Source organism: Cebus imitator, unplaced genomic scaffold, assembly GCF_001604975.1.
Source record: "Cebus imitator isolate Cc_AM_T3 unplaced genomic scaffold, Cebus_imitator-1.0 Scaffold213, whole genome shotgun sequence".
NCBI classification, from domain to species: domain Eukaryota; kingdom Metazoa; phylum Chordata; class Mammalia; order Primates; family Cebidae; genus Cebus; species Cebus imitator.
Window position 1 is genome coordinate 903,217 of NW_016107528.1, and position 13,122 is coordinate 916,338.

Here is a 13,122-nt window from a genome sequence, read left to right on the forward strand (position 1 = left end):
CTTACTTTAGACTGTACACTCTTTTTGTACCTTTTATATTCTATACATTATATTATCTATAGGAGAAAAAAAGAAAATAAAAACTAACCAACCAAAATTCCAGGGTCAATCGCTTCCCAAGGGCTTATCAAGTGCTATTAGAAAAAAAATGAATAAAAGGTATAATACAAATATCTTTTTGATAGTGAGTATGGATCTAAGGTATAGTTTGCTAGACAGTGTGATTTTAATGATTCAGGATATGATTCTCTAGTTAGGAGTATCTCTGGACAAGTCTCCTTGAATAAAATCTTCTATAGACTTATCAACACTTAAGTCAACGGTTTTCTGATAGTATCTAAGACACCAATCCATAATAATTTAATTAGGTATCAAATAGACTTATACTATCAATAATCTGTATTAAATTTTACATCCTAATGTCCTTAAAAATGAAAATGTGAAATACTGCAGTTTGAATAAAATGATCACAAAATAAGAAGCAATCAGGCTATATTATTAAAACCAGAACCAATTCACAGCTGGAATTCCAATAGCTTTACTTCTTCATATATGCATTTACTTACTATCTTCGTAGGTGATCCCACTTGCTTCTTCACTCCAGTCACTCCAGTATCCCTTACCATCTTCCTTCATACAGCGAATCCTAAACACATATTCTGTGAAAGGTTTAAGGTCCTGGACAGTGAATGAAGATCGGGTGGATGCTGTATCTTCAGGAGGAATCTGAAACAAAGGAAATCAACCAACAGAAAACCTCGATTAGTAAGGTCTTCTATATTTTGTTAAAATTTAGAATTTTTTTTTTTTTTGAGGTGGAGTCTTGCTCTGTTGCCCAGGCTGGAGTGTAGTGATGTGATCTAGGCTCACTGCAGCCTCTGCCTCCCAGGTTCAAGTGATTCTCCTGCCTCAGCCTCCTGAGTAGCTGGGATTACTCACAGGCACCCACCACCACTCCCAGTTCATTTTTGTATTTTTAGTATAGACAAGGTTTCACTATGTTGGCCAGGCTGGTCTCAAACTCCTGACCTCAAGCAATCTACCTGCCTTGGCCTCCCAAAGTGCTGGTGTGAGCCACTGTACCCAGCCTACAAGCTATTTTATTGAAACAGGACTGATACATTAAACTCAACCTCAGGAGAGAAATAAGTGTAAGTTTTCTAAATCAGTAAAATTATTAGGTTTGAGAAGTATGGAAACATCTGTTACCCTTCCTTTTTTCCCTTTATTTCTTCCACAGGGCTTTTGATATAACTCAGGATTTCAGTAGAAAACAGATGGCACACTCCATTTAGAATTAATTCAAGGAGGGTTTCATAAAGGGACTACGTGCAGAGTATATGAAATCCTTAGACAGTGCAGTTAATACTTTGGCGCTGTTTCTACGTCTAGGCCCAAAGGGATGAGGAGAGGTACCAGAACGTGAAAGAAGAGGGTCAGCTAGGGAGGGCTGTCTTGACAGGCAGTGACCTTAAATTGAAAGACAGCTGGCTGGGTGTGGTACCTAACACCTGTAATCCCAGCACTTTGGGAGGCTGAGGTGAGTGGACCACCTGTGGTCAGGAGTTCAAGACCAGCCTGGCCAATGGTGAAACCCCATCTTTACTAAAAATAGAAACATTAGCTGGGCGTGGTGGTGGGTACCTATAATCCCAGCTACTCGGGATTCTGAGGCAGAAGAATCGCCTGAACTGGGGAGGCGGTGGTTGCAGTGAGCCAAGATCGTGCCATTGCACTCCAACCTGGGCAATGAGAGTGAAACTGCATCTCAAAAAAGCAACAACAAAAAAAGCCAGTTCCAGGGAGGAAGCAGAGAAAAATAAACATGCCAATTTCACTTTTCTTCTGTCTTCTCTCCTGCCCAGCATTAACCAAAGTCACTAGGAAGCTAGAAAGAATAGGAACCCACAGATGAAATCCATACAGGTCAGCATGACACAACAAAGAGAAGGGTAGGGAAGAGAAGAGCGTAGATGTGGACGGGCAGAAGGAAGGTATCCAGCCCAATCAAGAAAAACAAGAGTTTTTGTGGCTTTTAAACTTGGCTTTCAGGAAAAAAGGAGATTAAACATAGATAAATAAGTAGTTCTATTACTCTGACAATATTAGGTACAAAATAAATATCAGTCTTTTTTATAGCACTGAATTAAGATTCTGTACTTAATATCACATTCTGAAGAACTTCAGCTATGTACATTCTCTGTACAACATGAAGCATTAAACCAATTTTGTTTTATTGCTTTTTCTGATTGTATTCTGAGCACTATAAGTGGGAAAAAGAGAAGTAGTAAGGTCATGAGCCCAATTCCCTTACAAGCTGTGACCACAGCAGCAAAAGCAAAGACATACTGTTAGTGATAAATGAAATCAAAAGAGAGAAGAGTATGGACAGCTGAATGCTATGGTGATAGCCTTTTAAAAAGCTCCAAGTATTTTTTCTTTTGCTGACAAGCATCATCTTTGGGTACACTTATCCTTTTCAGTCTTAAAAGTTCCCTACCAATCCCTTCCTTTACCTCAGTAGTTGGCAAACTTTCCATAAAGAGGTAGATAAAATATTTACTAATATTTTAGCCTTGTGGGCCAGATAATCTCTTTGAAACTACTCACTCTTCCAATGTAGAATAAAAATAGAGACAATATGTAAAGAAATTAGTATGGCTGTGTTCAAAAAAAACTTTATTTACAAAAACAAGTCACAGGCTGATTTTGGCAGAGGGTAGCACACCAACCCCTACACTAGCTACCTTATCTTTATAATCTCTTTATTTTTGCTCCTCTACTTAATTTGCTTATTACCTATATTCTTTGTATCCCCCATCAAAAATGCCATTTCTAGGTTTGGAGTGGTAGCTCACATCTGTAATCCCAGCACTTTGAGAGGACAAAGTAGGAGAATCACTTAAGGAGTTTGAGACCACCTTGGGCAACATGGTGAGACTCTATCTCCACAAATAATAATAATAATAATAATAATAATAATGGCAGCCAGGTGTGGTGGTGCACACCTGTAATGAGACTAAGGCAGGGGGATCACCTAAGCTTGAGTCCAAAGTTGGAGTGGGCCAGCAGCCTGAGCAAAGGGAGACCCCGTCTCTTAAAAAAAAAAAAAAAGCCATTTCCTATCAACCTGTATCATTTTCACATTGTACTTAAAGGCTACTGTATACAGCAAAGCTGTATTTTCTATCTTCCTGATTGCCCTTGTTTGAAATAAAGAAGAGGTGTCAAGCAAAATATTTCACTTAACCAGAAACTTAAGACATTTAGAAAATAACTGAAACTTTTTAAGGTTAGAGGGTTGAAAGAAGAACTATTTGAATAAACAGTAACTTTCAATTTACCTGGCTCCAGGTTGAGGCATCTTTGGTCCTATATTGAATGTCATATTTTAGCGTTATTACACTCTTAATACCTGGGTTGGTCCATGTCAGTTTTAAGATACTAGATAGTTCCTCTGAGTTGATCACTGATAAATTATGTGGTGGATTGGGCTTCACTGAAAAATAAATCCTAAGGCTTATTATGTTTTACAATTTCATATACAAACTCAAATATACTCTTTATATTTCCCTTTATTTTACAATATTCATTTATCCTTACCAAATGAACTAATTTCTCTGAAAATAATGCTATGCTATATATCTTATAATGGACAAAAAAAGATTTCTAAAGAACCTTTAGTTTTCCTTGTCAGTTTACTACATTTGTCAATCTCTTCAGGTTCATATATCAAAAGACAAACATTTATGATATCAGATTTTTTAAAACGAGAATAAAAATGGAATATACATATTGTAATTACAACGGTGTAAGATGTTTGAGAACTGGACAAATACCAGAAGATAACATTCAAAGTGAAAACAGCTATAATTGTGGTTGGATTATGGATATTTTTCTTTTTCCAAATTCCATTTGATATTATTGATAAAATGACTTCACAAAAATCACTAAGATAAATAAATGCTTGTTTCTACATTAATTAAAATCTAAAAACTGCTTTAATTTATAAACTACTATAGAGTCAAATAAACTCTCAAATTCAGGTTTATAACTACCTTTATATACAGGATCAAAATTGATATGATCTGATGTAACATTCCCAAGCGCATTCTCTGCTTCTACCCAGACTTCAATGTTGACAAAATACACAGTAGAATAATCAACAGTGCATGAGGTAGGGGTGTCACGTTTTGCTATGCAATCAGGAAACTTGTGTGTTGCCCTAAATACAAAAAGTTGAAGAATCAGTCATTAAAAACACATCTGAAAAAATTAGAGTGAAAAAAATTACTTGCAAAGAATTTGATGAGATTTAGACTGTTGTAGCAAATTTTGCAATAAATTGTTGATCACTAACAAAATTTCTTAAAAATTAACCTTTCTTTAAAATTGACTTTGATCTAAAGACATAAATTATTTTCAAATTTGTAGTCTAAAAATATTGTGCTTTAAAATTTTATGCTCCATCCCCACTGACACCCCTCCAAAAATTATCTATTTCCTTGTGATCCCAGTGCTGTTTTTTTTTCTTTTCCCTAAAACAGAACCCTTACTGTACCAGAAATTTCTTTAAGCACGATATGCTTTCTCTAAGCACAGTATGCTAGATGATGACAGGAGGTTAAGGATAAGAATTTCTATCACCCCTTAGCCTTTAGCCTTAGGGCTAAAATTCCTCTTTCTAGTCAAACTTAAGCAACCACTATCTGATTTCTAACACCATGGAAAGTTTCAAATAATATTACTATATTTATTTATATGTATATAAATTATGCCTCAATTAAAAATATGTATATATAACACTATTTTTTAAAATAGACGGATAAACCAAACCCCAAATCAAATCAAAACACAAACAGCCTCTAAGGGGAAGAAGGAACTATAAGGCAGAGGATTCAGGAATATAGACTTCACTGAACATGCCTTAATACTATTAATAGATTTGACTTTTGGGATTATTTTATATAATTAAGAAAAATTCATAAAAATCAAAAGCAAAATGAAACACATAAACTTGTGTACTGAGTATGTGGTATAACCACATAGAAAGGAACTATTCCAAGTAACATTAAAACATAGTAATATTCCATACTCTAGCCCGGCCTTAAAAAAAAAAAAAATAGTATTTGACTACTACACATCCTTCATAAAGAAAAACAATCTTAAAATCATGGCCGGGCAAGGTGGCTCACGCCTGTAACCCCAGCACTTTAGGAGGCCAAGGTGGGCCAATCATGGGGTCAAGAGATCAAGACCATCCTCGCCAACATGGTGAAACCACGTCTTTACTGAAATATGCAAAAATTAGCTGGGCATGGTGGCGCATGCCTATAGTCCCAGCTACTCGGGAGGCTGAGGCAGGAGAATTGCTTGAACCCGGGAGGTGGAGGTCGCAGTGAGCCAAGATCACGCCACTGCACTCCAGCCTAGTGCCTGGCAACAGAGCAAGACTCTGTCTAAAAAAAATCATTTTTAGTAATCATTTTGTTGGTGCTAATACTGGTGTTAATATTCTGCAGCTGTTGTATTAACCATAGGATAAAGCAAATGAATAATTATGTTAGTGTTGTGAACTAGGTTTTTCAGTTCATAAGAAAGAAAATGTAGATGTTAGGTGAATGTAATTATGTAAAAATCTACAGTCCTAATTTTAAACTGAAAATATCAGTATGAATTTGTATCTTTTAAAAAGATGTATTATATCTCAAACCACAAAACATCCTAGCTCTTTTGACTGAAAAAACCTAAAAACTATGACAATCCAGTAATGATGAATTCCACCCAGATTGTAGTCTCTAAATATTATTTCCCACTAAATGAAACCAGAGAGTTTTGGGAAATGGTTGATTCCAAGTCTGGGTGAAGAAATATGTAAGATGAGCCTGTAAAAACATGTTATATCAGAGAGCTACCAAGGGCTAAGGAAGTTGTATCAAGGCGATGAATGAGCTGGGCATGGTGTCTCATGCCTGTAATCCCAGTACTTTGGGAGGCAGGTGGATTACCTGAGGTCAGGAGTTCAAGACCAGCCTGGTCAACATGGTGAATCCCCATCTCTAATAAAAATACAAAAATTAGCTGTGCATGATGGTGGGCACCTATATAATTCCAACCACTTGGGAGGCTGAGGCAGGAGAATCGCTTGAACTCAGGAGGCAGAGGTGGCAGTGAGCTGATATCATGCCACTTCACTCCAGCCTAGGCAAAAAAAAGTGAAACTCTGTCTCAAAAGAAAAAAAGGCCAGGAACGGTGGCCTTACTTTGGGAGGCCGAGATGGGTGGATCACCTGAGGTCAGGAGTTCAAGACCAGCCTGGCCAACATGGTGAAACTCTGTCTCTAAAAAAGAAAAAACAAAAGACAGAGGCTGACAAATGCAGTTTCTCTTTTANAAAAAAAAAAAAAAAAAAAAAAAGGACGAATGAGCCAATCTGAATAAAGTGCCACCGATCAAAGATGGGACAATTTAAGCATCAATAAGAATAACCACTATAATGAATTAAAATATCAAATATGTTTAAATATAAATTTATAATGAAAAAGAAAAGCCCTCATTATCTAAGAGGATACCAGGAAATCAACTCATTATAAAACTGGTAATTAAGGAAAAATATTAACCCGATCATGTTTCTCTTATCTGAATTGTACTTCAGGGTAACTCACAATTGATAAAGGCAAGATTTTCTTTAGGTATTTCAGCTAAAACAAACAAAACACAGGATACTCATTTCGTAATTTGTATTATGATCATTGATGACTGCTCAAGGCTGTAAGGAAAAAACTAGTAGGAAAACAACAAGATTAAATTTCCAAAACATTCTGTTGAGTTGAAAAACTTTTCACAAAAGGCTATATACTATTCAGGGAGGACCCATACTCAGAAAAAAAAAAAAAAGACTATATAATCTCATTTATATGACCTTCTGTAACAGGAAAAAATAATCTATGGTGAAGAAAATCAGGTTGTTGCTCATGGGTGGGGCAGTGGCTGGGATTGACTGGGAAGGAGCAGGAGGGAACTTTTTGGTTGTAATGTTCTATGTCTTGATACTGATTTGAGTTACACGGGTGTACTTGTCAAAACTCAGTGGATGATACACTAAGATCTGTGTTTTTGCTATATGTAAATTTTATCTAAAAACAAAATACTGAACTCTAGTTCATGTAAAGTGATTAAGGGTGAAGCATATTAATGACTGCAACTCACTATGAAATGCATAAAAAAGAGATGAATAGATAGAAAGAAGGATGCATAAACAGATAATGAAGAAAATATAGTAAAACATTAACTGTAGAATATAGGTGATGGATATGTAAGAGTGTTCACTGCAAAATTCTTTCAGCTTTTGTGTTTGAAAACAAAATGGGAAACTTACTAAAGGAATAAGGCTGACAACACCTGAAACCACTGCTCAATCTTAATTTCAGAAAAAAGAAAAACAGTGAAACATTATCTGGATGTTCCTGATAGAAGTATCCATCACTCCTACAAAATATTTTTTTTGGGGGGGGGGGAATCAAACCAATCAAACCCAAATCTGATGAAATCTGTAGGTCTAACAGCAATTTTTTGGAAATAAAAAGACAAGGGGGCTGGGCATGGTGCTTCACACCTGTATTCCCAGCACTTTGGGAGGCCAAGGCAGGTGGATCACAAGGTCAGTAGTGAGACCAGCCTGACCACCATGGTGAGACCTCCCATCTTTACTATAAAATATCAAAAAAAATTAGCTGAGCGTGGTGGTGCACACCTGTAATCCCAGCTACTCAGGAGGCTGAAGCAGAAGAGTTGCTTGAACACAGGAGGCGGAGGTTGCAGTGAGCCGAGATTGCACAACTGCACTCCAGCTTTGGTGACAGAGCAAGACTCAAAAAGGAAAAAAAAAAAGACAAGAGAATATGTTAAACAATGAATTGTAAGGAAAAAGTTTTAACAACTGAATTATAAGGAAAAAGAAACAGAACCTATAGTTTGAGGGACAAGATATAAATTCAGAAAGTATGGAGCATATTATTCTAATCTTGATTCAAACAAATGTAAAAAAAATTATACATCTACACGTATTTATGAGACAATGGGGGAAATTAACACTAACAGAAAATGATGTATTTTATATCTGAGTGTAATAATGGTATGTTGTTATGCTTTTTTTAAAATGTCCTTATCTTTTAGAGATATGTGTTGAAATATTTTTGATGAAATGATATGATGTCTGAGATTTTCTCTTCAAGATAATATGGGCAAGAGTATCTTTGAAATAAGACTGGTCACAAGCTGGCCACTGTTGAAGCTGAGTAATGGGTATGTATGGGTATTTATTATATGATTATTTCTACTTTTATATTTAATTTTTTGAGATGGAGTCTCACTCTGTTGTCCAGGCTGGAGTGCAGTGGTGCGATCTCGGCTCACTGCAACCTTCGTCTCCTGGATTCAAGCGATTCTCCTGCCTCAACCTCAGAGTACCTGGGATTACAGGTGCCTGCCATCACGCCCAGCTAATTTTTGTATTTTTGGTAGAGATAGGGTTTCATCCTATTGCCCAGGCTGGACTCGAACTCCTGACCTCAAGTGATCTGCCTGCCTCAACCTCCCAAAGTGCTGGGATTACAGGTGTGAACCACCACACCTGGCCTCTACTTTTACATATATTTGAAATGTTACAAAATAAAAAAATTAAATGTTTAAAAATAGCATTTAATATTATTACTTGGAAAATGAATAACTTAATAAATCGAACACAAAACAAATTTAAAACAACATACCATTCAGATTTTAAAGTGAAGTTTGTCTCCAAGTGTGTTTCCCTTCCAGGATCCCACTGACACATCATTTTCTTTCCCTCATTCACAATGCAACTCAAATTTTCAGGTTTTTCTGGGGGCACTAAAAGAGATTGTTTTTCAAAAAGCGTTATATCCACAAATAGTATGCAATTTATATACTACCCAAGACATTTACAACCTAAATTAGATGGAAAAAAAAAAACAAACCCAAGCAAAAAGTATGGACACTATGAAAGGCTGGTAATGTTGTTAATTTCTTTTCTATCTAAACTCTTATACTTCTTTTTAGGCAGTAATACATATATATCCATCCTAACTGTCATTAACTGGTTTGTTTCATATTAATTTTCTACATAAAATCATCTTTCATTTATAACTGGATAAAAATATCAGCTGATTTCTCCATTAAGTGAATTTTTAAAGGTAATATTTATATATGTTTGTAAGAAGCAAAAATTATTCATTTATATTTATTTTCTTACTACGTTCCCTACTCTGTTGGAAGAAAAGCATATGCCAAAATTGTAAAGTCTGGGTGATCTACAAATTTAATAACCCACCTCTAGATCACAGTAAGTTTATTTTGTTTACTTTGTTACTCCAAGGCCAGGCGGGGTGGCTCACACCTGTAATCCTAGCACTTTGGGAGTCTGAGGCAGGTGAATCATCTGAGGCCAGGAGTTTTGAGAACAGTCTGGCCAACATGGCAAAACCCCATCTCTACTAAAAGTACAAAAAATTAGCCAGGCATGGTGGTTCATGCCTGTAGTTCCAGCTACTTGGGAGGCTAAGGCAGGGAGATCACTTGAACCCGGGAAGTGGAGATTGCAATGAGTTGAGATCATGTCACTGGACTCCAGCCTAGGCGACAGAGTGAGAGTCTGACACACACACACACACACACACACACACACACACACACACACACACACACACACAAAGGTTTACTCCAGTATTGATTTGCCTTCTTTATTTTTGGAGACAGGGTTTCACTCTTATTGCCCAGGCTGGAGTGCAATGCCATCATCTCAGCTCACCACAACCTCCGCCTCCCGGCTTCAAGTGATTCGCCTGCCTCAGCCTCCCAAGTAGCTGGGATTACAGGCATGCACCACCATGCTTGACTATTTTTGTATTTTTAGTAAAGACAGGGTTTCTCCATGTTGGTCAGGCAGGTCTCGAACTCCCGACTTCAGGTGATCCGCCCGCCTCCGCCTCCCAAAGTGCTGAGATTATAGACGTGAGCCACTGTGCCCAGCCTTTTTTGCCTTCTTCAGATAGCTGTTTTACATGTGAATTTTCTCAGCAATTAAGGGATATTGAGAGTTACCATCATAGATGTCAATTCAACAATACTTTCTTGTAGTGGGAGGGAGGGTCTCATGTCAAATATTTATTTAATAAACTGAAAACTGCTTGACTTTCAGGAAAGACAGGAGACTTGTATCACTCTTTAGGCTTTGGCACATTAATAATGGAAATGCCATTCCTACTTCTAAGCTTATTTTTTAAAAAACAAACATGTCCAAGTCACTAAGTCTACAAGTTACTACATTTTATAAAGATGAAAGGACATTATTAAAAATGCAGTTCAACAGTCATGACAATGCCTGAAGTAAGACAAAAACAAAACTTACAGCCTGAAATTACTGTGATTCCATAAACATTCTGTTCAAGCTGTCCAAATGTAAGAATGTTGCAAGTGAGCTGAATATTTAATGAAGCTATATCTGTAAAGGTGACACTGGATGCTGTTCTGTTTATGATAGCATATTGTTCCTTAGGAATAGTAAAATGGTTTGTTTTCCAGAAAATGTAATTCGCATTTACATGAAAATAATCCATACATTTTTCCTTTAGCACACAAACCGCAGTAAAATTAGAATGAAGTTGTACAACTGGAGATTCAGGACTGATATGACCACATGGATCTAGAAGTTCACCTAAAAAGGAACAACAGAAAATATATAAATAGACTGAATTTTTCTGGTACAAAATGATATCTAACTGGTAGCATTCAATGTAGAGTCCCTCAACCTTCACTAAAATATCCCTAAAGACACAGAAAAAGAATACACAACTGAAAATCAATATGGTTAGAATTTAATGCCTGAATTTGTAAAGAAATATGCAAATTAGGATAATGGAGCTGAATTAAGAAAAACCCATTCATGCTTTACCCCAAGGTATAAACTATTTCTTTAAGGAAACACAGACTACCTGCAGCATGATACATACTTGCCCCATGACCTATTCTGTCCCTCCATTTGGACCCCAGGTCTAAACTAAACTCTCCAGAAAATAGGCAGTGGTAGTCTCCTCTACAGTACTGAATGCTGTTGTGGAGTACTGTTGGGGTCACAGACAGACAGAATATATGTCCACACATCAAAACTCAAACATCAAAAGAAACAGCAAGGGACCAATACAAAACAGGAAGAATAAAACAAGGTGGCCAAACAGTTTAGTTTTAAGAATAAATGCATGGAGCTGCGTCTGGTGGTTTATGTCTATAACCTCAGCACTTTTGGAAGGCCGAGGCAAGAGGATTGCTTGAGCTCAGGAGTTTGAAACCAACTCGGGCAACATAGGGAGACGCCATCTGTACTAAAAATAGAAAAAAAATTATCCGAGCATGGTGATGCATGCCTATAGTCCCAGCTACTCCGGAGGCTGGAGGCGGGATGATCGCTTGAGCTCAAGAGGTCAAGGTTGTAGTACACCATTGCACTCCACCCTGGACAATGGATTGAGAATAAACACATGGGATAAGATCCCCTATTTAGAAACAAAGAATCAGCATGACCAACAGAGTGAAACCCTGTGTCTACAAAAATTAGCCGGGTGTCGTGGTGGGTACCTGTAATCTCAGCTACTTGGGAGTCTGAGGCATGAGAATCACCTGAACCTGGGAGGTGGAAGCTGCAGTGAACTGAGGTCAAGCCACGGCACTCCAGCCTGGGCGACATAGCAAGACCCAGTCTCAAAAAACAAACAAAACACAAAGAATCAGATCGGGTAAAAAAAATTAAACTATATGCTATACCTATCACCTAGTCCATGTTGATGGCATCTCAGTTCCCATCTCTAGCACTAACTCCTCCATGCTTTCAATAACCCATTAGACATATATTTACCTGAGATTTCCTGTAGCTATGTTTAAATTAGCATGTCCAAAATTATATGTATCACAATCTTTTCAAACTTGTTATTTTTCATTCTTACTTCTCTGCGTCTGCTAACAGCGCCACTCCCATCCAGACATCTAGGCCAGATACTCTGTAGTCATCTTCCAACCTCTCTCTCTAATTAGCCTCCACTAACCTCCAACTTAACAATATTGCACTTTATTCGTTCTATATTCTTAATATGCATATCAATCTCTTCTTTCCAATGAAATAAACCTTTGACTGCTGAAGCACAGAGCACTGTATTATTTATATCAGCCTGACCTCCTTCCAGTTTATCTTACATACTACTATCACAGATACTGTTCTAAAATAATTATGACATTTGTCTACATTAAATGATTTAGTGACTACCTATTATCAAGATAAAAGTCCCAACTATTTGACATGATTTTATTATTTTTCTGTAGCTTCAATGTCCACAATTTTAAGGTGGCTTTCCACAGTGAATCCTTTTTGCTGTGGGGTTCCTGGGTAGTTACCCATGAAGTCTTTTTGAGATTAAAAATTACCAGCCTGCTTGCCTGGGAAGGATATCAGAGGTCGAAGATCAACTCAATGAAATAAAATGAGAAGACAAGAATAGAGAAAAAAGGGTGAAAAAGAATGAACAAAGTCTCCAAGAAATGTGGGACTATGTGAAAAGACCTAATCTATGTTTGATAGGTGTACCTGAATGCGACGAAGAGGATGAATCCAAGCTGGAAAATACTCTTCAGGATATTATCCAAGAGAACTTTCCCAACCTAGCAAGTCAGGCCAGCATTCAGATCCAGGAAATACAGAGAACGCCACAAAGATATTTCTCAAGAGGAGCAACCCCAAGGCACATAATCGTCAGATTCACCAGGGTTGAAATGAAGGAGAAAATACTAAGGGCAGCCAGAGAGAAAGGTCGGGTTATCCACAAAGGGAAGCCCATTAGACTCACAGCAGATCTCTCAGCAGAAACCCTACAAGCCAGAAGAGAATGGGGGCCGATATTCAACATCCTAAAAGAAAAGAACGTTCAACCCAGAATCTCCTATCCAGCGAAACTAAGCTTCACAAGTGAAGGAAAAATAAAATCCTTTGGGAACATGCAAGTACTCAGAGATTTCGTCACCACCAGGCCAGCTTTACAAGAGCTCCTGAAAGAGGCTCTA

The 13,122-nt window shown here is 37.3% G+C and overlaps 1 protein-coding gene across 5 annotated transcripts in view; it reads right to left on the minus strand.

Moving 5' to 3' along the window:
• IL6ST (interleukin 6 signal transducer) overlaps positions 1-13,122 on the minus strand; it is a 66,483-nt gene that overhangs the window by 25,036 nt on the left and 28,325 nt on the right. For 4 of the 5 annotated variants that reach the window (XM_017548685.2, XM_017548683.2, XM_037745783.1 and 1 more), the window contains 5 exons: positions 10,427-10,732; positions 8,769-8,889; positions 4,059-4,225; positions 3,345-3,499; positions 567-726 (listed from right to left, as the gene is read on the minus strand). In XM_017548685.2, the coding sequence (XP_017404174.1) occupies positions 567-726; positions 3,345-3,499; positions 4,059-4,225; positions 8,769-8,889; positions 10,427-10,732 (909 nt within the window). Of the gene's footprint in view, positions 1-88; positions 135-566; positions 727-3,344; positions 3,500-4,058; positions 4,226-8,768; positions 8,890-10,426; positions 10,733-13,122 lie in introns of those variants that run through there. The other variant, XM_037745786.1, reaches the window with a different exon arrangement.